At 37.6% G+C, this 27,197-nt stretch overlaps 1 protein-coding gene across 2 annotated transcripts in view; it reads left to right on the top strand.

Annotated features, from left to right (window-relative positions):
* Positions 1-13,237: 13,237 nt before the first annotated feature.
* The window catches only part of FGF12 (fibroblast growth factor 12), a 593,543-nt gene continuing 579,583 nt past the window's right edge, over positions 13,238-27,197 (top strand). The window contains exons 1-2 of one of the 2 annotated variants that reach the window (XM_004460848.5): positions 13,238-13,670; positions 13,838-13,980. In XM_004460848.5, the coding sequence (XP_004460905.1) occupies positions 13,968-13,980 (13 nt within the window). In that variant the 5' untranslated portion in view covers positions 13,238-13,670; positions 13,838-13,967. Of the gene's footprint in view, positions 13,671-13,762; positions 13,981-27,197 lie in introns of both variants that reach the window. The other variant, XM_004460847.4, reaches the window with a different exon arrangement.

Raw genomic sequence — 27,197 nt, 5'->3', positions numbered from 1 at the left:
AATACATTTAGTACAGTTACCATTCCCTAACCCTTCAATAGGGACTTGTGCCTGTGTTTACCGAGTGAAATGAATTGAGTTCTGAAATAATAATTTACAGTGTAATACAAATAGGAAAAGTCTTCCAACCAAAGAAAGCACACAAATGTGAATACAACAACAGAGGAGGCAGTAATAAGATGGAGCATCAGCAGACTTCTGGTTTTTTTGTTACTTGTCACGTGACTTGGAAAAAGTTGTTTTTTTGTTTTTTCCTCCTGTGTAGTCACTCCTTTTTAACTTCTGTCTAATAAGAATTTGGAATACAAGATTTATGAAATATTTTTAGTTGTAAAACTACAATGTAAACTCTATGAAGTCATAGGCAGCTGATATACCTTGACACTATGACTAGTACCTGTCACATAATAAGTTCTCAATGAATATTTGTTGAATGAATGAATGTCAAGCTTTGGTTATGTTTGTTAACAAATAAGTTTGTTAAGATATTCGTGTCCTTCTTTTATTAAAAAAATATCAAGCATCCATGTATTTGAAAGTGGGGGTGGGGAATATAGCATGAGAAATAGCAATAATTTGAAAATGTTTACATTCCTTTGAGGCAGCATTTTTACAATGCATTTTTGGACTGAAACTTGAGGTACCTTTGGTCTAATCTTAGCACCAGATCTCAAAAAACATTCATTTAGTCTTCATAATGATCACAGTCAGACTCAAGGCGTTAGTTTTGAATGGCCATGTTCTTTCTTATCCCCAGAGTGAATAGGGAAACCAGCTGAAAAGTGTTATTTCCCAATGTCATGGTTGAACTGATAATTTCAGTGTGTCTACTTGGGATCTAAACATTAATGAGTTTGCACACCACATTTTAAGTGAGCATTATGCCATTGCAACAGATGGGCCTTGAAATTGTCAGTTGATAGCTTATGTATAAATCTCCAATACTGTTAAGTGGACAAAGTCCTTAAGAAGAAATGTCAAGTGTTTGTCAGTTGGTCTCCAGATGCCTCACCCATGCATCACTGCTCTGCCACACTACTCTGCAAGTCTCTTTTTTCTCTTTTGAAATACCAGGGCCAAGGATTGAACCAAGTACCTCATATGTGGGAAGCTGGTACTCAATCACTGAACCACATTGGCTCCCCTGAGTTGGTTTTCTCGTTTGTTTGCTGTTTTTTTTTCAGGAGGTACCAGAAACCAAACTTGTGACCTTCCATGTGGGAAGCAGGTGCTTAACCGCTTGAGCCACATCCACTCCCTCTGCAAGTCTCTTTAGACTCTAGAGCTGCTAGAAAAATCACTGTTAAAACATGTGGTCAGGTAACTCCTAGGAAAAATATATCCAGATGCCCTGCATCCACTTCTGCCCCTTTCCCATTTTTGATAGGATGTTCCTTTACCTCCATCCCCTACTTGCAACCTGAATAATTTCTTTTGAAACAGTGTCACTTGCCATTTTCTTCTTAGAAAGACTACTCTTTCTTTGTTACCCAAGGAAGAGAATGAACACCATGCAATAGTAGATAATCAAGGTATGTTTTCTCTCTGAATGACACTATCTAATCTCTACAGCATCGCCACTAGCAAGTGGTTTTGTCACATCATCTTTTTGTCTTTTGAAGTTTTTATCCACCCGATTATTTTATCTTCTATAGCTAATTTCTTTCAGCTTTCTAGGCTCTTTGTGAAGGCATGACCCACCTCTTAACCTAAGAGGAATACCTGAACTCAAGTTCAAAGATACCCAAACCTGGGCCTGATTATTTATGGTCTCTGCCTAGCAGTAAACACCAATCATATTTGTTACCAGACTTCCTGTTCTTTCTATCTCTTTCAGGATACTTATGACCAGTTTATACCATCAGGATTACTGGTCAACTCTTAGCTGCTAGGTGAACTGGCTTTGTGGCCATGTTTGTAGCTTTATCCCATTAAACTCATACTTTGACTCATCAGGTCTTACATAACCCCTTCTAAGTATCACACTTCTCAAGATGCTACAAATACAAGATGAGCATTGATACAAGTGAACAAGATGTATCAGATTGACATGGTCCTTATCCTTGTGGAGCATACATTCTGGTGACAGTTTGGAACTGACATCGTCATTGGAGTCTATGAATTGACCATGTGTCCTATCTTAAACTACTTAGTTTTGGTGAGTACTCATTTGTAGAGGTGAACTGACCTCAGTATCAGCACTAAAGAGTTCCAAATGATCAATTATTATTTTTTATAATAGATCATTCAGTTATAAAAGTTGAATAGTAAGAAAATTGGATACAAAGAAAAGGTCACAAAATCCATTCAAATTATATTCAGCACTTCTGGATGAGCTTGGTGAGTATATGGAAAAAGGGTGTGAGCTGTTAATTGATATGACATATTAGGAAGGCTCTTTAAGTTGTTATTTGTAATGTAATGTATTGCTCATAATTAATTCCAGTTATATTGTTTCTGTCCATTCTAGAGGAACTAAACCTAGAAGAATCTGAATATGTACATGCAGTCAACCAATTGCATAGGTCAACCAGAAATAGGCTGGAGTCTCAGCATTTATGGTGCTATGCTCATTAAATTTTGTCGGATAAATAGCATGACCATAAAATCTATTGTTCAAACTATGAAGTTTTTGAGAGTGAAAGGTGGCACTTTTGAAAATTATGTGGTGACAATGAGAATTAAAGGGAAATATCCTGAGCAAACCAGGATATAAAGTCACCCAAATGCAAGGAACCTATTTACACCTAATTATTGACAGTTTGAAATAGCTAACTGTCAAACTACTGGCTTGTTTACATTTTTCCTTTCGGTTATCAAAACTAGGCCGAGAGGAGAGGACTGTGGGAAGATGGCAGAGTAGGAAGCCCTAGAATTCAGTTCTTCCACTAGAACAACCAACAAACAGAAACTGTCTGAAACAACTATTTTGAAACTCCAGAGGCCAGTGGAACGCTCTAAAGTACCCAGGGAAGAGGAAAGGGTTGATGAATTATGGTAAAGATCAGTAATTTTCTCTCTGTGTGTGGCACTTACTGGTGCCAATCTACCAGTCTTGTGGCAGGCTGCTATGGAGTATGGCCATTAGCTAGCTTGCTGGTGACAGAAAGGGATGTAAAAATCCTCTTCCCCAAGACCAGGCTGGGCATGGTAGATCATGAATCATGGATTTCAATTAGTGACTTGGATCACTGAGGGTCCAGGTCTGAAAGTGGCCATTGTTCTAATCTACCCTGTATAAAGGTGGTTGTAAAGGAAACTTAAAGACATTGTACTACCTCAGGGCTGAGGGGGAAGTTAGTTGAAGGACTACATTTGCTGGGTGGGTCAAGAAAGCTCAGCTTTGGGAAGCAGTGGAATAAGCTCCTGGCACCCTTCCTGATTCCCTGCCTAGGACACTTTGGAGCCAGTCTGTATCCCCTTCATGGGTCCCAGGCTCTGTTTGTTTCTTGCGTGCCCACCAAGCAAAAGAAGCTTGAGACAGCAAGAGGAGTATAAGAAATTTTAGAGGTGGACAGACGGGGGCAAAAGCTTGCTTTCTTTAAACACTCTGGAGAGGAGGTCTGCCTCCTGCAAAATAATGGGGGGAGAAGACACAGGCCCAGAAAAGGCAGGGAGGACCCTAATCACTGCATTCACCTCGGGTAGATCTTCTTAATAGGAGGACTGAAGTGTCATCACTTGATGGTCATAAAATCAAGAAATAGCTATCTCAGGGAATAAGTCCTAGTGTTAACATTTCAAAATATTAAAATATATAGTGTGCAACAAGAGTAAAAGACAAACAGAGAAACAGAAAATAAAGAGGCAGAGGATAAAAATCCAAAAAACACCAAGGAAGAAGACCAGAATGTGGGCATACCAAACAAAGACTTAAAAAATGATCTTAAAAAAAATCCTCAAGGAGATGAAAGAAAAAGCAAAGAAAGAACTAAAGGATATCAGGGAAACAATAAGTGAGCAATATATAAATCTTAGTAAAGAGATAGGAACCCCCCCCCCTTTTGTGGCTTTTTTTGCATGCTGTTTACTCTCTATGTCCATTCACTGTGCATTCTTCTGTGTCTGTGTTTATTTATTTATTTTTTAAAATTTCCCCTCCCCCTTTGCATCTTGCTTGTTGTCTGCTCTCTGTGTTCATTTACTGTGTGTTTTCTATGTTTTTTGATTGTCTCCCTTTTTGTGTGTGTAGGATTCAAACCCTGGGTTTGAATCCCAGGGCCTCCCATATGGTAGATGGGCTCCCAATTGATTGAGCGACAGTCGCTTCCCAAAGAGATAGAAATTTTAAAAAGAAATCACACAGAATTACTGGAGTTGAAGAAACAATACCTGAAATGAAAAATTTCCAGGAGGATTTCAAGAGCAGATAGGAGCTGGTAGAAGAAAGAATCAGCAAGCTAGAAGACAAGACAATTGAAGTGGGTTGGGCTGAGGAAGGGAAAGAAAAAAGATCATAAAAAGCAAAAATAGCCTAAGACACCTCTGGGACACAATCAGGCATACCAATATACATATTATGGGAGTCCCAGAAGAAGGAGAAAGAGAAAGAAGAAGGAATAGTTGGAGAAATAATGAGAGAGAATTTCCCTAACTGAGCAAAAGAGGTGAATATGCTCATCCAAGAAGCCTAGAGAACACTAAATAGGGTAAATATGAAGAAAAATACAGTCCCATCATATACTGATCACACTATTGAATGCAAAAAACAAAGGGAGACATCTGAAAACTGCAGTAGAAAAGCAATGTATTATGTACAAGGAAGTACTAATTAGATGAAGTGCTGATTTCTCATCAGAAACCATGGAGACAAGAAGGCAGTTGACAAGGAGACAAGAAGGGGTTGAAATACTTAAAGTGCTGAAGGAAATCAACTATCTAGCAACTTTTCTTCAAAAATGAGGAAGAGATTAAAGTATGCCCATGTAACCAAAATCTGACAGAGTTCATCATCCCTAGCATTGTCCTACAAGCAATTCTAAAGGACACTAGACAGTGGTGCAAAGCAGCATAAAGAAGTAACAAGGCCTAGTAAAGGTAACCATATGGGTAATTAGAAATGCCAGTATTCTTGTCTTTTATTGTTTGGTATATAACCCACTTCTTACTTCCCACAGTGCTAAAATGCAAATGCAAAAAAAGTAATAAAATACCTATGGTTTTGTCAAGTTTCCTTAAAAATAATGAAAAAGAAAACTATGGTTTTGGACATACAATGTACAAAGATATAAGTAAAAAGAAAGGTGGGGGAATGGGAGGGTATAAGAAAAGTATGTATGTACAGTGTTGAAGTCAAATTAATATTAAATCAAATATGATTGTTATATATTTAGGATGCTAAATTTTAATTCCATTGGTGACCACAAGGAAAATCAATGAAAAAGATATGCAGATAGCGAATTGAAGGCATACAATATTATACAGCACATACAATCAAATACATATAAAAGTAGGCATTAGGAAAGCAGTTGTGACTCAATTGATAGAGCATCTGTCTACCTTATGGAAGGTCCAGGGTTTGATCCCCAGGACCTCCTGACCCTGTGGAAAGCTGGTCCATGTGCAGTGCTGAGGCGCACAAGGAGTGCCATGCCATGCAGGGCTGTCCCTGTGTAGGGGAACCCCAAGCACAAGGAGTGTGCCCCGCAAGGAGAGCCACCCCATGTGGAAAAATTGCAGCCTGCCCAGGAGTGATGCCACACACACGGAGAGCTGATGCAGCAAGATGACACAACAACAACAAAAAAGACAGTTTCCCAGTGCCACTGGATAGTGCAAGCAGGTGCAGAAGAATACACAGCAAATGGACACAGAGAGTGGATGATGGGGGGGAGGGAAAGGGGAGAGAAATAAATAAATAATAAATCTTTAAAAAAATTAAAGTAGGCACTAATGGAAGAATTGAGGGAATAAAAGATATAAAACAGAAATGTCAGAAGACTGTCCTACATCATGAGTAGTGACTTTAAATATAAATGGATTAAATTCTCAAGTCAACAGGTAGAGATTGGCAGAATGGATAAAAATGGATAACCTAACTGTATGCTGTCTGCAAGAGATTCACTTTAAATTCAAAGATGGAAGTAAGTTGAAAGTGAAAGGATGTAAAATCAATATACCATGCAAGTAGTAACCAAAAGAGAGCTGGGATGGCTATTATAATATCAGATAAAATAGACTTTAATTCAAAACTGTTGCAAGGGACAAAGATGGTCATTATATACTGGTAAAGGGGTCAATTCAACAAGAATATGTAACAATTATAAATATGGATGCACCTAATAGCAGAGCTCTAAAAAATATCTAGCAAATACTGACAGATTTGAAGGTAGAAACTGACAGTTCTGCATTAATAGCAGGAGACTTTTAACACATTTCTTTCAATAATAGATAGACTACCTAGTCAGAAGCTCAATAAGAAATGAAAACTTGAATGATACAAAACAACCAGACTTAACAGACTTTTATAAACCACTCCATACAACAATGAATACATATTCTTCTCAAGTACATATGGGTCATTCTCTAGGATTGAATATATGTTAGGTCACAAAACAAGTTCTCAACAAATTAAAAAAATATTGAATTCATACAATGTATCTTATCTGACCACAATATAATGAAGCTAGAAATCAACAAAAGAGGGGGGAATGGAAAATTACAAATATTTGGAAATTAAATGACATACCCTTAGACAATTAATGAGTTAAAGGGGAAATAAAAAATAGAAATTAGGAAATACCTTGAGGCAAATAAAGTTAAAAATATACTCAAACTTATGGGGTGCAGCAAAGACAATGATGAGAGGCAAATTTGTAGCTCTACATGCTTATATTGAAAAAGAAGAAAGACCCCAAATCAGAGACTTAACCTCAAAACTGGAAGAACTAGAAAAATAAGAACAAATTGTACCCAAGGTGAGCATAATTAAGGAAATAATAAAAACTAGAGTGGCTATAAATGAAGTAGAGGAACAAAAAATAAAAAACCCAATAGAATCAATGAAACCAAAGTTTTTTCTTTGAAAAGATCAGTAAAATTAATAAATCTTTACCTAGACTGACAAAGAAAATAAAGAGAGAGAATACAAATAACAATAATTGGAAATAAAGAGGAGGTATTACTACCAACCTGCTGAAAAAGAGGATACTAAGAATAACTGTATGTCAATAAATTAGATAAATAGATGAAATGGACAAATTCTTAGAAACACATAAATTATATACACTGACTCAAGAAGAAATAGACAATCTTAACAAACCATTTACTATTATAGAGACTGAATTAGCAATTGAAAACCTCCCAACAAAGAAAAGCCCAGGATGAGATGGCTTCACAGGGGAATTTTACCAAACATTCTAAGAAGACATAACTTCAATTCTGCTCAAACTCTTCAAAAAATTGAAGAGGAGGGAATATTCTCTAATTCTTTGAAGCCAACATCATCCATACAGAAAGGCCAGATAAAGATACTACAGAAAAAAGGTACAGATGAATATTGCCTGTAAATATAAATTCAAAAATCCTCAACAAAATACTAGCAAACCTAATTCAACAGCATATTAAAAGAATTCTACACCATGATCAAGTGGGATTTGTCACTGATATGCATGGGTAGTTCAATGTAAGAAAATCAATTCATGTAATAAACCACATTAACAGAATGAAGGGGGAAAAAACCCCCAATGATCATCTGAATTGATGCAAAAAGAGGCATTTGATGAAATCCAGCATTCTTTTTTCATAAAAACACTTAGAACACTAAGAATAGAAGGAAAATTCCTCAACATGATAAAGGGCATCTATAAAAAACCCACAGCTAACATCATACTTAATGGTGAAAGACTGAATGCTTTCTCTCTATGACCAGGAACAAGGCAAGGATGCCCCCTTTTGCCACTGTTATTCAACATTGTACTAGAAGTTCTTGCCAGAACAATTAGTTGAGAAAAATAAATAGAAGACATTTGCAGATGACATGATCCTATATACAGAAAATCCTTAAAAAAATTCACAACCAATCTTCTAGAGCTAATAAATGAATTCAGCAGTGACAGGGTACAAGATCAACACCCAAAAATTGGTGGTGTTTGAATAAATAAGCAAAGAACAATTTGAAAAAGAAATTAAGGAGAAAATTCTTTTACAATAGCAACAAAAAGAATATCAAGGAATAAATCTAACCAAGGTTGTAAAGGACTTGTACACAGAAAACTATAAAACATTGCTAAAAGAAATCAAAGAAGACCTAATAAATGCAAGGACATTCCATGTTCATGGAATGGAAGAGTAAATATCATTAAGATAGCAATCCTACTCAAAGCTATATATAGATTCAATGCAATCCCAATCAAAATTCCAGCAGCTTTCTTTGTGGAAATGGAGAAGTCAATCATCAAATGTATATGGATGGGTAAGGGGCCCTCAATAGCCAAAGCCATCTTGAAAAAAGAAGTATGAAGTTGGAGGAGTCATACTTCCCAATTTTAAAACTTATTACAAAACTACTGTGGTAAAAATAACTTGGTACAGGCACAAGGAAAGACATTGATCTTTCAACTCTCACATTTATGGGCCAATTGATTTTTTGATAAGGGGGCAAAGACCACTTAATTGTGAAAGAATAGTTTCTTCAACAAATGGTGCTGGGAAAACTAGATCTCCATTTACGAAAAAATGAAGGAGGACTCATACCTCATATCTTATACAACAATCAACTCAAAATAGATCAAAGACCTATATATAGAAGCCAGAACTGTCAAAGCGTCTTCAGGATCTGCTAGTAGGCAATGGTTTCATAGACATTACACCCAAAGCATGAGCAATAAAAGAAAAAATGGATAAATCAGACCTCATCAAAAGTAAAAACTTTTGTGCATCAAAGGACTTTATCATGAAAGTAAAAAGACAAACTACAGAATGGGAAAAAGTATTGGGAAACCACAACTCTTGATAAATTTATAAAGAAATCCTGCAACTCAACAACAGAAAGACAAATAAACCAATTAAAAAAGGTCAAAAGATGTGAACAGACATTATTCCAAAGAAGAGGTCCAAATGGTTAAAAAGCACATGAAGAAATGCTCAACATCTTTAGCCATCAGGGAATGGGGTATCAAAACCACAATGAGATAACCATTTTACACCAATTAGAAAGGTTGCTATTAAGAAAAATGGAAAATGACAAGTGTTGGAGAAGATGAAGAGAATTAGAAACACTTATTCTTTGCTGGAGGCAATGTAAAATGGCCACTGTGAATGATAGTTTGGTGGTTCCTTAGCAAATTAAGTAGAGAGTTACCATATGATCCAACAATCTACAACTAGTTATATACCCAAAGTAACTGAAAGTGGGAATTGAGTAGATATTTGCTGATGTTCATAGTGGCATTATTCACAATGGTTAACAGACTGAAACAACCCAAGTGTCTTTCAACCGATGAGTGGATAAACAAGATATGATATGTACATACATTGGAACATCAGTCAGCCATAAAAAAGAATGAAGTTCTGATACATGCAACAACATGGATGAACCTTGAAGACATGGTATTGAGTAAAATAAGCCAAACACAAAAGAACAAATATTTTATGATCTCACTGATATGAAATAATTAGAATAAACAAACTCATAGAGTCAGAATGTAGAATATAGTTTATATACAGGGTTCCTACTCGGAATGATGGGAATTTTTTGTTAACGGATGGTGGTGATTGTAGCACAACATTGTGTACACAATTAACAGCACTAAAATATATATCTGATTGTGGTTAAAAGGGAAAATATTATGTTGTATATATGTGAAAAGAATAAAAAGTTTAAAAATAATCCATGGAACTGCACTACAGAAACAGTGAACCCTAAGTTAAACAATGGGCTGTAGTTAATAGTACAATTACAGACATGTGCTTCTATCAATTAACAAATGTTCCACACTAATGCAAGGTGTTAATAATAGGGTGGCATATGGAAATCCTGTATTTTATGCATGATTGATCTGAAAACCCACAACTTCTCTAATAATAAAAAATTCAATGAAATATAAAAAAAGAAAATATCAGGTTCAGTGATTTCTTGTCAACATGAAACAGTTCTTTCCTTAAATCATCTCCCACTTTGGGGAAATTAGACCTTTATTTTTGTTGAATGGGGGGAGGGGTGGAAAGGTTGAAGTCTCTGCTCCTTAGCCCAGATGGATTCAAGACCCTAAAAATAAATACTTTTTTTGAAGGGCCAGTATGTCTTATACACTTTGTATGTTTTATGGTCAGTCCTTACAACCACCCTGACTTGAGGATATTATTTCCTTTCCTGAATGAAGAAAGTAGTAACCACAGAGATAAATTAAGTTGTCTAAGGTGATACAATGAGTAATCATGAGTGAGCTGTGTTTGAACCATGTCTACAGGGTTCCAAAACCTCCTTTCTTTTCATCATGCTATAATGTCTCTCTCCCAAAATTTATAGCAGAAAACAGAGGTGAGAAAAAGAGCTTTAATGTCTTCAAGTCCCTCTGTGGTGGGGATTCTGGCCCCAGACCTATGCTGTGCATTCTCTGCCTCCTTCTACTTGCTCTCACACATTGGAAGTTCATATCCGGTGGAAAAACCTAGACAAGAACAATAACCTTTTTTTACTGTTGTTTTTTTGAGGTACTGGGACTGAGGATTGAACCTGGGACCTCCCATGTGGGAAGCAGGCGCTTAACCGTTTGAGCAACATCCACTCCCTGACATGTGGTGTATACGTGAGTGTGTGTGTGTGTGCCTCACTAAAGTTGCTGGGCTCAATTACCTGTCTGAACATGGGGCAGTAATAGCACAGTGCTGACTTTACCCGACTCTGTGGGAAGCAGAGGGGATAATGCCTAAGAGCCAGCCTCACACCCACCTGCACCTCACCTGCCCCCACCTGGCACCCCTAGCTGGCTCACTTCCCCTAGCCTGGAACCTGGCTTTGGTTCCCCATTATCTCCTGGGCAGGCACTCCACCTCATCCTTGTCTAACCTGGGACTCTTACCTGATCTCACACATCTGCATCTCCCCTCAGATCTCCATTACTGGCTTCGAAATTGGGTTAGCAAATATGTAGTAGCAACTTAGAGTCCCACACATCAGACTCCTTAACCTGAGGGGTTCATTCCCACCTGTGTTAATAAAGGTATGAAAAAGAAAAAGCTTGTCATTTGTTTATGATAATGGCAATTATTGGCCAGGAGTCAAGCTTGGAGAAGACTTGAAAGGTAGGTTGAATCCAGATCATGGAAAGGCCTTGAATGTTGGGTCACATATTGTACATTAAATTTGATTTATTTTCTAAATAATAAAGCATCTGAGGTTTACAAATTATATAAAAAATAATGAAAATTATGAGCATGGAGGCTCTGTCTGTGCTCCTTCACCACTGATCATGGGAGGCAGTTATATAAAGAAATCATCGTGGAGTGCCAGAGGGCGTGCCCCTGCCTGTGAGGCAGGACCCTGGGATTCTGGGCCTGGTTCTGTTCCTCCACGTGATGCTTATCAAGTCAAGTAACCTCCCTGCCTTTGGTTTCCCCATCTCTAACATAATTAATATTAAGAGTTGGTATAGGTGAACTCTAAAGGAATCTCCTATCTTAAAACTTTTGTTTTATATGTGTAACAGGATGCAATATTAGAAGCAAAACTTATTTCAATGAAGTAGGCCATTATTCTTAAGGAGCAACTCCATTCCCACCTTTAGCCTATTCCACCTTTAAAAGAAATCATAAGTTTGGTGATTCTTCCAAATATTTACTTGGGCATGCAATTGGAGAGCCTAAGGGTTAGTAGAACCTGGGCTGTGGCCTCCACACGTGAGTGTTTTAATTACTGGGTGCTGAATAGATGCAGGCTTCGCTGAACCACAGCAGTTCGTCCACAGGGGCCCTCCACTAATAAATGTCCATGTCTGGTGGAACCATCATGATTATATTTGTAATTATAAGGTGTTGGAAAATCCCAGGAAGCTTTCTGAATCACCAGAAAAAGATTAAATTATAGTCAGTCTCGGGATTCTCATTGGGAGTGCATTTTATTGTATTTAAATACTTTGAAAAATGGCAGGGAAGTCTAGTGCATTGGAATATTTGTGTAATCTGGAGTGTGTGATAAATCTACACATCTCTTTCCATAGTCTTTTAGATAACAGAAGTTCCTGGTTTGTTTTTATACCTGTTTGGAGAATTTGGACGATTGAAAAAAACGAGGGTAGTGAACATACCACAGTTATTTCTTATTAGTCATTTTGGAGATTAAACAAATATAGTGTGATATTTTAAAACATGTTGATATGAAATTACTATTTCCATGGAATTTTGGCTTTGTGCCTACTTGCTCTCCTCTCCACCTTCATAAGAGTAATCATGGGTGGGGATACAAGGGGATATGGAATTTTTCATTTTTGAGTAGAGAAAACTTTCTAAAATTGGTGATGACAGTACAACTTTGTGATTAGACTGAGAGCCATTGAGTGTATATTTTGGATGGATTGTACAAAGCACGGGACTGTATAACATAGTAGACCCTGTGGTGGAAGACGGACTGTGGTTAAGGGTACAAACATATGAATGCTCTTTCATGAAGTATAACAAATGTACAATACTGTTACATGGTGGTAATAATAGAGCGGTACAAGGGGAAAATACACTTAATGTAAGCTATGGACTATAGCAATATTTTAATACTCATTCATTAATTGTAACAAAAATACCATATTAATGCAGTGTCAACAATCGGGGGGTGTATGAGAACGTCGTATTTTTTGCATATCTTTTCTGTAAACTTATACCTTTTCTAATTTTAAAAAATATGTATTATGGTTTAAAGTACTGATTAGCAATAAGGTTTCCCCAGCTTTGGGGACTCTTTTTCTTGGTAGAGGATTGCAAAGAGCACCTCAAAATGTCCTCAGTAGCATTGTCTGGAGAACTTTAGAAGACTTGGAGCCTGCTCAGGAACAGTTCTGAGGTGAGAGGGCAAAGGGATTTCTGGGATGCAGGAAAACGCTGAGTTAGGTGCACAGAAGCGGCAAATTGTTAACCTTTTGGAAATTCCAGGACTACTGCCACCTACTCCAGAAGCAAAATAACATAAATACAGACATGTAAAGAGAAATATGAAGTCAGAAGGGAAGGGTGCTGGGGGCGGGCGGTGGGGAAGCAGACACCTGGAAAGTTACTGCAGCAACTATTTAAAGAACCCCGGATTGTGACCATTAAATATGATTCGTAAACCCTCGTCGTCGCTCCCCTCCTCTCTCTGCCTTCTGAACAAAACCATACCTAGGTGGGAGGCACTAATCTCTTAGGCCTCCTGGAAAATCTAATGGGACTGACGCACAGACCCAGTCCAAATTCATTTTCTAGTTTGCAGAGGAAAATCCGGTCCGGCGTTTATTTTTAGCAGCGCTTCCCTGTGACCGAATGCTACAGCTCTTCAGCTGGGATCACTGAGGACCGTGCAGGGGAGCGATGCGAAGGGGGGCGGGGTAGCGAGGGGCGGTGAAAAGGGAAGGAGGGACGCCCTGCGCATGCGTGCCAGCGCCCATGCAAATCTGTACATCCAGAGAGCAAAGTGGGATGATCTGTCACTACACCTGCAGCACCACGCTCGGAGGACAGCTCCTGCTTGCAGCTTCCAGATTCAGGTAAAAAAAAAAAAATAATAAAAATCTGAGCGGGCACCGGGCATGCATTTCTAAACCAGATGCGCATTGCAACCTATCTATCCCCTGTACAGGCAATCTGCTTCTGCTGCTAAGTGTCCTTTGGTGGCTGATTGCAGCTTCAGGGTTTAAGAAATCCCATCTTTCAGGAAGCCTGAGGGGAAGGAAGGAAGTACGGGCGAAATCATCACATTGGTTTCCCAGATTTCGGAATCTGAAGCGGGCCCACATCTTCCGGCCAACTTCCACTGAACTTCACAGCACTCGAAAGGGACCGAGATGGAGAGCAAAGGTATGTGACTGTCCCCATCGGGGGACTTCCCGCTGCATGTGCGTGTGGCCAGGGCAGTCCTCAGCGAGGGGACTGCAGTGCTTGGGAAGCGAGCATCATACTAGGTCGATAGGAGGAGGAGATGCTATGTCCGTTGCAGCACCGGGGAAGTGTGGCAGGAAGGCGAATTCTTTTTTTAACTCCCACAGCTTGGAAGACAGTGTTTAATACTCCATCAGTTGCGTAGTGAAGTGTGATGAGTTTGTTTTTTGCCTTTTTTTTTTTTTTTGAGAGGGGGTAAGCTTTCGATGGTGGGGGAGGAAAGATATCTTGGTAAAGCAATTTCTTTTCTGTAGAATGGATGGGCGCAAATAAATATTTCATTTGCTTCAGGTTTGTCGACAAGCACGTTTGTATCTGATATCCAATAATGCATTGCTAAAAGATGTTTGGATTTCTCCACCCCCACCCTATGAAGATGGTATTTCTGGATGTGTATGACCACATTCTACTGCATTTTGAATATCTATCAGCAGAGAAATTGGGTCTATTTGAAACAGCGTGCGTTAGAACTGACCTCTAAGATGAACACTGTATCAGAGTGCTGCTGGGCTCCCAATCATGATGCATTTACTAGTTCTAGATATGTGTATATTAATATTCTCCTCACCAAATCTACAAAATATATATACTAACTGGTGAATGAACTGTAAAAATCAACTTCTGATGGCATATTTAATGCACATAAACAAAGTGACTGCTAAAATTGTAAGACTGGATATCTTTCGGATTTAACCCTGTCCATGCAGGTCTCAGTGAGCTTCTCCTCCACTTCCTCCTTAAAACGCCCACCAGGTTCCAAGAGCCTTGAGTGATGTGATCACATATCCAGTAGGAATGTTGGATGTGTTTAATTATGGTGAAATCAGAAGAAATGATGTCAACTTTTATGAAACTATATTCATTATCCAGAACTCAGGAAGCTATATTTGAAACAAGGTTTTATTTTTAAACCAGGGATGTCAGTCATTGTGGTAATGTGCTAGGATGAGGGAGTGGTTGTGGATTATCTAGTTCTGGGCTGATTAATAAAATTGAATGATAAGAGATATATGTTCAATAAAGTACTTTTAATCTTTAATCAGTAGGTTTTAAAGATTATGAACCTAAGTAAGCATTTATAGTATGAAAATAACTAAATTGACATAGTTTCAAAATAGCTGGCAATTTTCAGTTTATACAAAGTATTCTTATGATACACTGATGGGCATGTCATGTATAACAATTATATACTTATATGAGAGAATCCATCACGTTTATAAATATACTTGAGGCATATATTTATTAATTCCATTGTAGAATTCATTTTAAAATGAAAAGCCATTCTTTCTTAATTCATAGAGATCTGTAATGTTTCTAACTGATTAGGTCTCTCTGGAACATAAGGTTAACAACAGAAAGAGACAGCATCATTTGCTATGAAGCAGTTTTTTGTGTGTATGCTAATATAACACTTGCTATTTGGTTATTAAACTTGATTATTTGTCCAGGGATTTTGGTAACATTTTTTGCCTCCAATTTATATACTAATTCCTGAATCATCATAAAAAGAGGCCATATTTCTCAGTAATAGTCTTTTATCTCCTTTCTTTGCCAATAAGATATGCCACATGTCACTCAAAGATCCAGGAGATTTATCTCACATTGATTACAATAGTGTTTTAGACGTTCTGTCATTTCTGGGAGTTCAGAAAGGAGAACAAATCTCAGGACTGTATCTGAAAGGAATCAGACCAGAAGTTATATGCCAATCCAGATAGCAGTGATACAGACATGAATCACAGCACTGACCCAAAGGCAATGAAGAATTTTGTCACGAGCCGATATTATGGTCATTTTGCAAGGGTGTCATAATTGCCTCAGGCAAAAACCATGGTGGGAGTCCTTATCCATGTTTGTTCTTGGATCCCTTTAGGAAGAAGCTGAGTTAGCCAGCTGGAGATCACATTAAGAATGGCTAATTATTTGCTCCTTGGCCTCACTTTCTAAGTTGATGCAAATGGGCCAGCTAAAAAAAATGGTAGCTATTGTGAAAATTTTGTTATATAGAAAGGTTGCTCTGTTCTCATTGGTACATCTTTCATTCTTTATGCTACTATGTGCATTCTTATTCCCCCAACAGATTCACAAGTAATTCTAGGAATATATATATATTTTTTTCTGTTGGAAACTCTTTTTAAGGTAGATTCAAAGAGTCATAGTGCATGAGTTCTCCAGCCCAGAAAAAAATAATCGAATGGCCCATTTAATCTTGAATCCTGCCTCCAGCTTTTGGCAACCTTTACATTACCTTTCTTAGAGTACTTGTCCAGAGTATCCAGAGAGTAGGACTTCAGTTATTTACAAACAGGATCATTATTTTCTTGCTTGCTTACTTATTACTTTGTATCACTTCCTATCATACAGGGTAAGGAGGAGAGGAAAATAAAGTAATTAATCTAATGATCAATTTATGATCTAATTTCAGTGATCTTTATGCACCTTGGTAATTAATGCTGCCTCAAAGATTTGGGATGGTGCACAGTCTGAGCAATTTTGACAGACTATGTGCCTTGTGGGTCCCAAAGACTCTAGGTTCCCAAATGACTTAAAGTATTAATTTTTAAGCCAGTGGTTCACACACTTTACTGCACATTAGAATCCCGTGGCATACTTTTAAAACAAACTCATGTCTGAGTTGCATCCATACCAATTAGATCTGAATGTCAGTATGAGAAGAGTTATAGTTATTTTTTAAGGATCCCCAGGTGATGACAATGTGTTGCAAAATTTGCAAACCACTGACTTAGACTGGTTTGTAGACCAGCTTTGTTTTCAGAACTGCAGAATCTTGATCCCTACCCAAGGCCTATTGATTTTTAACTAAATCCTTAGGTTATTTTTTTGCACATTAAATTTGAGAAGCATCGATATAGAGTAAGGGAAAAGGTTCTCTCTCATATGTACACGCTTTCTATTTCTCTCTCTCTCTCTGTCCCCCACTCCTGTCTATATATCATCTTTCATTGTCTAATGAGGTAGCTAAGTTCTCAACCTCAGGCTGGCTGCATATGAGAAACACCTGTAGAGTTTTTAAAGCATTAATATGCTTGGGCTGCATCACTTAAGGTTCTGGTTTAAGTGCTGCTGGGACCTGAGCACAGGTTTTTTTTGTTTTTTGTTTTTAATGATGCTAATGGATAGCCGGAGTTAACCACTGGTTTAGACCCTGCTGCTCAGAGTGTGGTCCACGGACCAGCAGCATTAACATCATATGGGAACGTGTTAGAAATGCAGACTGTCTTGCTGAATCTGGATCTTCATTTCAACAAGGTCCACTCACAATCCATATGCACATGAAGTTTAAGAAGCTCTGGTCTGGATCTTAGGGAACTGATCCTACCTGAGAATAACACCACTCCAGGCATGTAGTGGAGAAGATTTGATGTCATCTAACTAATGAGTATAGAAGCTCATGGATATGTGATCACATCTGGGCCTTCTGGTTGCTTTTGGAAAGAATGAAAAGAAAATGGAAATAAATTGCCCACTTTGGGGTTAGTGCAGAAATTGACTCACTATTAAATACTCTCTATCCCTATTCCTCAAGCCATTTACTTTCAACTACCAATTGCCTTTGACATTTATTCTCTGGGTTCACTTTGAGTTCCAGACAATGTCCTGCTATTAACCACTATACTGTGACAATATTAGGGTGCTTCAATCAAGGCATTTCTTAACAGAGTGAATATAGCTTTGGCCTCTTCCTGTTCTCATGTGTCTCTGCTCAACTCCTTTGAGATTCATTGGCTGTGTTACTTTCTCTATGAAATCTTCCCTGACCAATTCTACCTCTAACTAATGTTTGATTGGCATTCTTTATGTGACCTAAGTACTCATTTGTTTCTCACATAGGTAGGGCATTTCTTACAATCAGCATTGTAATTTTTGTTTAGAAAAATATTTATCAAGTACCTGATATGTGCCCAGTGTTCTTAGTTCTGAGGATGTAAAAGAAAATTAAGATTAAATCCCTGATCTTAAAATGTCACTCTCCTATCTTAATTTAAGGTTAACCTCCTTGTGGGCATAATCTGAATCTCAAAGATCCCCCAGTCACCCATCTGGATAATTCAGGCGGAGCATTTTCTTTTACCTAGTAGGAACTCGGATTATATGTGTTGAATTCAATAGCCTTCATGATTTTATCATGCCATGTTCATGCATCTAGGAGACTGCAGATTGAAAGAGGTGAAAGAAGTTTGGCTACCAGACACAGTTTGATTTGAGGACATAGAGGGCAGGAATCTGATCTGCTTTCTTTATAGGGACCTGTACATAGATTCCCAACAAAGGTTCAACATCCTGTTCAGGGTTTTGCACCAGCCCTGAGAGTCCAGCCAAGGCATGAGCTAACATATTTAAGTACAGAAGAGTCATTTCTCTAAAGTCATGCTAGTTGGCCTTGCAGTGGAGAAAGGGAATGTCTGTGCAGTCGTCAGTTTAGCAGAACTGAAAAGAAAAGCTATTTTGTGGTTAAAAACAAAACCATACTGCACTGAGGCCACTGTGATGGAAAACTAAAATATAATGCAGTAGAAACACAGTGTGTTAGAATAGGCATAGGGCATAGGAGATCCAGGTTCTTATCCCAGCTCTAATAGTGGAGCCTTGGATAAGTCACTTCCCCACTCTGGGTTTCAAGATTCTTAAACGTTAAAAGAGGTAATTTAGCTCACTTTAGATCAAAATATTTACTGAGATGCCACATTGTTCCAGGCACCTTGCTAAATGTTGGAGGAAAAGATATAAAGAGAACATTGGCCTGCCCTCCAGGAGCTCACAGGCTGGATGCTTACTCAAGAGTGGTCTGTTTCTAGCCTTCTATGTCTTTTCTTCATTCATTTTCAGAGTTCTAGTAGGCTACTCAGGAGGCTAGAATATAAAGTCTTACAGTGATTGATGACCTGCATAGAGGCACTTAACATTTCACAGCCATAATGTCTGCTTTTGTTTCCTTTGTTTCTTTAGACAAAATTGTTGGGTGAACATTTGAACTCAAGCGCTATCTACTCTAAAAGCTGGTCGGACCGACTTGTTATCTCGCTAGTAACCTATTGTCTGACTTCGTTGGTTATTATGAGGTTTGCTAGTAATGAGTCTGGGGTGGCCTGTTATCTCCTGTCATTCCCTAAACATTTTCCTCCTATGCCTTTAAGCTCCATAATACTGACCCCATTAGGTCATTAGCTTACCGGGTGATCAATAGCAAAAGTTTGTTTGCTTTGTTAATATCCAAAAATATGTGATTTGTCACATATTAACAACCATAAATAACAATCACGAGATGCTTTGTATTAATTTTTTCAAAAGATTTTTAATAGGTGTCATCTCCCTTAAAACCCTGCAGCTAGGCATTTTAACTTCATTTTATAGATAAGACAGAGGTCCAGAAAGATTTAGGGACGTCAGTAACTCCTTTTACCTTTATTTCTCTGCAAAATAAGTCCCATACCATTATGTCATGCTTATGAAATAAAAATCATACCAATAAAGCATTTTGAGTCCTTTAGAATCAGTCTGACTTTCATCATCATTAACTCTATTTGTCTTTTCCACTAGACTGTGACATCCTGGTGGACAGAAAGTGGTCTTTTTCCATCTTTGTAGTTTTAGCAGCAAGCATGTTGCATAGACACTCAACAAATCGTCCTCACTGACTTCCACAAAGGCTTTACTTTAACAAAAGAGATTTATTTTATGCTTATTCTACATTTTCGATAGTAACTCCTCTAATATCTGAGGTTGTCTCTGTGTTGCTAGGACTTAGTTTAGAGGCAGTTTAAAAATCTTGTGGGTTTGGATACAAATACATTGGGTCAAGTATTATTAATAAAAACTGGATGGTTTAAAAACATTAATTGTGTAAATTCTGGTCACAATAGTGATTCTCAATCAGGGGTGCATATCAGAATCACTGGGTACCCTGTGGTACATGGGACCCAGTTGTTTGATTAGCAACTTATGGTTAGGGTGTACAATCTCAATTATAATACATCAATAAGCTACAAGGTGATTATTCTGGAACTGATATGAGGTCCCGTGTGATCAGGAGCATTGGAGGAGTCCTAATGCCTGGGACTTGCCTTACTATCACCATATTCAGTGTTAAGAGAGAGTATATGTACAGGAGACCTTATTCCTCTGCTATGGGTTGGGATAGAAAATGGACATAGAATAGACATGTTACTTTCCCCAACGTCTTCATCCTCATCTTCTTAACATCCTTGCATGTGAAGCATGGTAGGATATTTTTCAGGATCCATGTGTATACTTTTGATTTTAGCATGATCTTTTCTCTCACGCTGTTTTCAAACAGTCTCTTTCTTCTTGTCTTTGGAATGTGAGACTCCTACCGAGGGAGGCCGTGATATTTAACTACCGTGATACAACTGATGGTACCTTGGGAGAAGTCCCAAAAGACATCTTGGCCCCTCCACAGACCTTTTCTTTTTCTTTAGCACATACTGTTGCCTGACTTTTACTGAAACACACCCACCACCAATAATTCAGAGAGCACAGATAATTGAAAGCGGGGCTTTAAACTCTGTAAAAGAAGTAAAGGGAAGCTGCTATTCTGTGGTTAGATATTTGTTTCTCTCCTATTTGTGGACCAGCCATTAGCCTGGGAAGTAGCCCAAAGAGATCAGACTACAGAAAAAAATCCAGAAGCTTTCCGAAGCCATTCAAGAAGATAAGTAAACACATCAAATCTTCCCTTAACAAGCAGGCAAAAGGAAAACCAATCTGCCAAATATGATATTCATCTCTCCATACCTCATTCACCCCCACGATCATCACCAATGTGGAAAAATAGGTTTTTCTCAAATCCTTAAATGCTGGTTACATTCAGACAGATTGAACAAACCTCACCACAAGGCAAACTGGGAAATTTCCTTTCTGTTATTTGAAACTGAGAGTCTAGATATATTTCTGGCTTCAAAAAATGTTGGGGTGTTTTTGGCCTTAATCTCATTCACATACTAAATTGTGTTTTGATGCTCTACAAATAAGATAATTACACAAAATTTATTATGTGATCACTCTAATTGTCAAAATTTGTAAAGTTTAAAATAAGATTATTTAAGCAGTTTCCTCCAAAGGCTCTTCTTTCATTTCAAATTTATTTTCAACATTTCCAGCACTATTTACAATTGAATTTGGTTTACTTCTTTCCCTCTCTTTGATTTAAAGGAGAAATATTTGCTATTTGACAAGAGAAAGGTCACCATGTAAATGATGCTTTAATTGCAAGTCTACAAATAATTCAAAATAAGATGACACAAGTACTTTTTACCCATGGACTTTGCATCAGCATCAGCATCAGCATAAAAAGCAAAATGATGATGCAGGTATAGCAAAACCTTCCATAAGCTAAAGGAAAGGAGACCAAAGAAATGACAAACTAATTTTAACAGCCTTTAAAAAAAAGATGATTAGTTGATGGATACAATGGACAGTATTTTTTTTAGTACCATCTATATGTTAGATGCTCTAAAGCTAAGTTTTTCCAACCAGGATATACTGGGGGGATTATGACATTGTTGCTGAGGTGATACACTGAGGCATAAAATAAACATAGTGCACATACAGAAGAAATGAAACTAATATAGACTAGATGCTAGAAAACCTGGATTCAAGTTATTTTCTCTTTATTTATTCCATAGAAGAAGCTTAAAGGAAAAATGTCTTCCTTCTCCTCTCTAGAGCTCAGTGTTTCAAACCACTTTTTAAAACTCTATTTGCCTATTGATTTATACTTTTTTATTACAAAAAAAACTGCGTTTTCATCTTGTTGGTATTCTTTCTTTACTGGATCCTTTTAAGCTTGACTTCTATAGAAAATAAAACAATATGGTCATAATTTTTTAAAAGATTTATTTATTTATTTCTCCCCCGCACCCCCCTCATTGTTTTGCGCTCTTTGTCAGCTCTCTATGTCCATTTGCTGTGTGTTCTTCTATCTGCTTGTCTTCTCTTTAGGCTGCACTGGAAATGGATCCTGCGACCTTCTGGAGTGGGAGAGAGGTGTTCAATCTCTTGTGCCACTTCAGCTCCCTGGTCCGTTGCATCTCTTATTGTCTCTCCTCTGTGTCCCTTTTTGTTGTGTCATCTTGCTGTGTAAGCTCTCCACATGGGCCAGCACTCTGTGCAGGCCAGCACTCCTGCATGGGCTAGCACTCTGTGTGGGCCTGCTCTCCATGTGGGCCAGCTCTCCGTGTGAGCCAGCTCTCCACTCAGGCCAGCTTGACACATGGGCTAGCTCACTGTGCCAGCCAGCTTGCCTTTACCAGGAGGCCCCAGGAATCAAACCCTGGACCTCCTATATGGTAGACAGGAGCCCAATCGCTTGAGCCACATCTGCTTCCTTATGGTCACAATTACCACATCAGTTTTCAAAGATCTAGTGTAGGTTTCAGCTAGCTTTTTATGTTGTGAGTTGTGTGACTGAAATTGTTGGATTCATTACTGGGTTGAGCAATCGACTATGGTTGTGAGTGAGAAAGCATTTAGGCACGGGGAATGTTACTATGTGGCTGGAGTTTGTAGATGGCACTGTTGCGAGTAAATGTAGACTCATGTATTTGTCTGAATTTATGGGTGGCTGTTGTGGTTTTGTAGGAAAGATCCCACAGGCTTGGGTGTCTGTAGACCTGGATTTGAATCCTGATTCCCACCCTAAGTCATTATGTATATTTGAGCTGGTCACTTCCTTTCTCTGGCCTTATTTTCTTGTATGTGAAATAAGGATGGATTAAAGGCAAGATATTTTTTTATCTCAGGGACCCTGAGAACCACATTTATCAAGTGTTTGCGTAGGGACTCCATGTGTTCTGTTTCATGAGTTATCATTGGCTGCTACTCTTGTGGGTTTTCTCCTTCAACTTGTCTAATTCCAGTTCACTAATTTTTCTCTGGTTGGAAACTCCAGAATGCCATATAGCTGAGGTATTCAGTTGAAAACCATAGTTTTCAGACTGGTTCAGTTTATGTGATAAAAGCCAAAGAGCAGTGATGTGGATTGGGTAATCCACTGATCTTTTTTATCAGAATTTTATGAATTTGTTCCTGTTGCTGGCCTAAAATGAAGTCCAGTTTCCTTAGAAGATAGAACTTGACTATTGTGATAGCAATGCTGGCGTTGTTGGTTAGGTCCAGGAAATAGTCCATTGTTCATGTCAGAATAGTGAGGATGACTTTCTGCCCAGTTGTCCCCCACTGTAGATATTCAAACTTGAGCATGCATCACAATAAACTGAGGGATTGTTAAAATACAGATTGCTAGGCTTTACCCCCATAGTTTCTAATTTAGTAGGTAGAGGGTGGGCCCAAGAATTTTCATTTCTAACAAGTTCCCAGGTGATGCTTATGCATTAAAGTCTAGGGATCACACTTTGAGAATCACTAGTGTAGACAACTGAGTCCCTCAGCTCTTGTGGTTGGCTATTGTACTTAGAAACAGATGAATATTTCCTGATTATTCAGGAAAGACACTGAGGGACCATGAAATAGCATCTGCATGAGGAAAGTCCACAGTATAAAAGAATAACCAAGATCATATCAAGATAATCTGCCCAACATTACCACAACCACATTGGTTAGTAATTAATACGAGGATCCATTTTTGCACATTTATCTGTGCCATGCACATTGCTTGGCATTGGGAATAGAAATGAAAAAATGACAGTTTCTGACCTCGATAACCTTACAGACTAGCTTTGAAGATAGACACAAACCTAGGAAGAGCTGACAGCTGGCAATGCATGTGAAAATTTAAAGTTTAAATTTACTTTCACCATCATATCTTCTGTGTCAGTTGCTCTGGCTGTGTCTTATAGGCCAAGCCCCAGTGAATAAGTTCTACTATTACACCGGATGTTGAAATATAATCTGTGGGAACACACAGAGAGAAACTGTGAATCTGGAAAGGAGTTGGCATTTGAGCTAAGTCTCGTAGAAAGGATGGGGATAACAGTGTAAAATCATTCCAGACTGATGGAATAGTATAAGCAAGTGTAAGGAGGCCTGCATATGTATACAGTGACTAGGGAAAGATTAATTGATTGGTTAATTCCTTCATCTAGTAAATGTTTTAGGTGCCAGACACTGTTCTATGAGGTGATCACAGGGAAAAGACAAAGTCCCTATCCTCATAAAAGAGCTATAGCTGGTGACAGGATATAGAAGATGATAAATTGTTAAAGAAAGATTGGAGATGTGTGAAATTGTGGAGGCCCGTTAGAAATTACATAATTTAGGGAATGATAATTTACATTTCAAAAATATAACTAATGCAAATATCTTTAAAACAGTATATTCCTAGGGCTTTTAGAATGCAATTCCACTTGCAAAAATCTTCAGTAATTCCCAAGCTTTTCAAGAACACATCTATTGTACAAAGTAAGGCATACCTATAGGCACAGCTGCCATGGCCAAAAGAAATACTGTTATCCAGTATTTCACTCTATGACTTTTGCCAATTTCTGTTGCTGACACATTTCCCTTGCTTAATGGAACAGTGAGTTTAATTTCTGTATCACTTTTGGCTCTCAACCCCCTGAAATTCCACCTCAGAAACATACAGATTGGTATTTTGAAGGGAAGATCAAAAAATTCTTTAGAAATTCCAGACTCAAAATTTGCTCCCTGAAGATCAATAAATTATTATCAAGTCTCAGAAATATAAAAATAGGAAAAACTATAACAAGTGTTAAATACATGTATTTTACAACTAAGTTTTATGCGGTTCCTCAAACTCTTTTATCCTTAAAAATATGAAGATTCATGAGAGAAAAATCTTTGCCTTTTTACTCACCCTCACTCTTTCATATATTCTGATATTCAGACTACTTTTCTTTTAGAGGAAATAGGGATGTTAAAAGAGCAGTTCCTGAAATCAGCTCTGGTCTTGATTTTTGTCTGCCTGCTTCCTAGCTGAAGAAGTTAGTAAAGTCCCTAAGCCCTGTAATTCTAAATTTTCTCATCTATATAATGGAAATAATAATACTTTTTCATAGAATTGTTTTGAGAATTTAATGAGATAACATATGTAAAATGTTTACCACACTGCTGGGCATAAAGTAAGCACTCAATGAAAGGTAGCTATTATTTTAAGTATACCAACATTGCTTCATTTTAACCTCTGGTACAAAATCTAAGCCATGACTCAGATGGATTCAGGCTTGCTGAATTGTTTAAATGAATTCAAAGCATAACACTTCCAGTTGGAACCGTTAGTTGTAACTAAGCCCATCTTCAACACAGAATTGTAAAATATGGTAACTCCACAAATATATTGCTTTTGGATCAAAGTCTTTAATCTAGTCCAGGAAACATATCCTGCCAAACTGGACAGCCATATTCAATGGTTGCAATCTCGAATATTATCACGTATAGAGAAGGATTCAGCCTGACTCCTGAAAGATTTATGAACAAGATTTTGAAAATTAAAGTCAGCGGACGATTTCACTTAATAATCGTAAGGAGTGGTTAGACAGATGGTAAGAACAGCCTGGTCTCTTCTCAGAGCAACCTTTGTTGATCTCGATAGACCATTGAATCTTGTCTTAGCAAAGCCGGGAGGGTGTCAGGGAATGCACTGCAGGGTCCTGTGGTAGTCATTCCTTCAGAAATATTTCTAAGCATGAGAAGTATAAAGACAATCCCTCATGAATAAAGGTTGAGGTGATTTTTTCCTTCTATCTTTTTTCACTTGTTTTTGTCACAGTTATAGAAGGTATGTTATCAAAGATAGCAGTTCCTTGTCCCATTCCCTATTTTATTTTTCCTTTTATAGATAATCACTTTCAACTCTTTTTGGTATTTATTTCCTAAATATTTCTAAATAACATTCTCTTATGAACTCTCAATTTCTCAGCTTTACTTATTGATATCCTACCACGGAAATGAACTTTTCATCTTTCTCTCTCATCATCCCACTCTCACCTCAACATGCATCTTTTCTATCACATAATTTAGCCAGTACTCTTACATTATTATTTGAGTTAGCTCAGTATTTAGTGGCTACATTATGATGACTATATAAATAATTTTCATGACTATGCCAATTTAAGCAATTATTCTTCCTTTCCTTCTAAGCTGTTGTTTTTCTTTAGTTGATAAGTACCTTGGTTTTTGTTTGCTCAGCTTTCTATGTACTTTTCACCATGTAACTCCAACTCTCTGCTAGTTTTCTGAATCTCATCTCAATGCATTCAAGTATACAGATCTGTCCAGTTCATCTTGAAATAATATGTCTCAGAATCTTAAGACTTGGTGCTATCTGCAACTCTCTTCCTTCCATGCCCTGGACACTGACTTGATCCTGAGATCTCCCTTCCTGCCACCTTGGAAAATCTCTGCAGTATCTTGATTGGATCTCTTATTACCCTGTAACTTCTTTATTATTTTTTCTTAGTTTATTCCTTTATTTTGGTAGAATACGTTCTCTAGTGGCTTCCTGAAAAAGAATATATATATATAAGCTGACTTTCCTGAGACTTTGCATCTCTGAAAATAACTTTATTCTTTCCTCATATTTAAACAATAATTTGGGCAGTTGTAGAATTCTAGGTTTAAGATAATTTTCCTTCAGAATTTAAAAAGCATTACTACAATGCCTTCTTTCTTCCAGTTTTGTTGTTCATGTCTGATGTCACTCTGAGTCCTTATTTTTTTCTTCATGCCTGATTTTTTGTCTCTGAAAATTTATAGGCTCTATTCTTTTGTCTCCCCAACCTTCTGAAAATTTTGTGATAATTTGCTTTGTTGTGCTTTCCTTTTCACACACTATACTGGGTACTTTGTAGGGTTCTTAAATGTGGAAACTTATGTTCTTTAATTCTGAAAAATTTTCTTGAATTATTTTATTGATAATTTCCTATTCTCTGTTGTTTTCATATGTTTGTTTTTGTGCTAGGTTTCTGGAAACTTTGATATTTGGATACAAATATTCTGGAATGTTCATTATTTTTCATATATTATTTCTTATTTGCCCATCTCTTTTCCTTTTCCTTTATTTTCTGGGAGATTGGTTCAACTATTTCTCCCATTCTTTCAATTAGATTTTGTTTTTCATATCTGCTATCAGATTTTTCATTTCCAGGAGCTGTATTTGGATTTGAATATTTCATTTTGTA

This window comes from Dasypus novemcinctus, chromosome 4, assembly GCF_030445035.2.
Source record: "Dasypus novemcinctus isolate mDasNov1 chromosome 4, mDasNov1.1.hap2, whole genome shotgun sequence".
Taxonomy (NCBI): domain Eukaryota; kingdom Metazoa; phylum Chordata; class Mammalia; order Cingulata; family Dasypodidae; genus Dasypus; species Dasypus novemcinctus.
The sequence above is the reverse complement of the archived record's forward strand: the minus strand, read 5'-3'. Positions and strand labels throughout refer to the sequence as shown.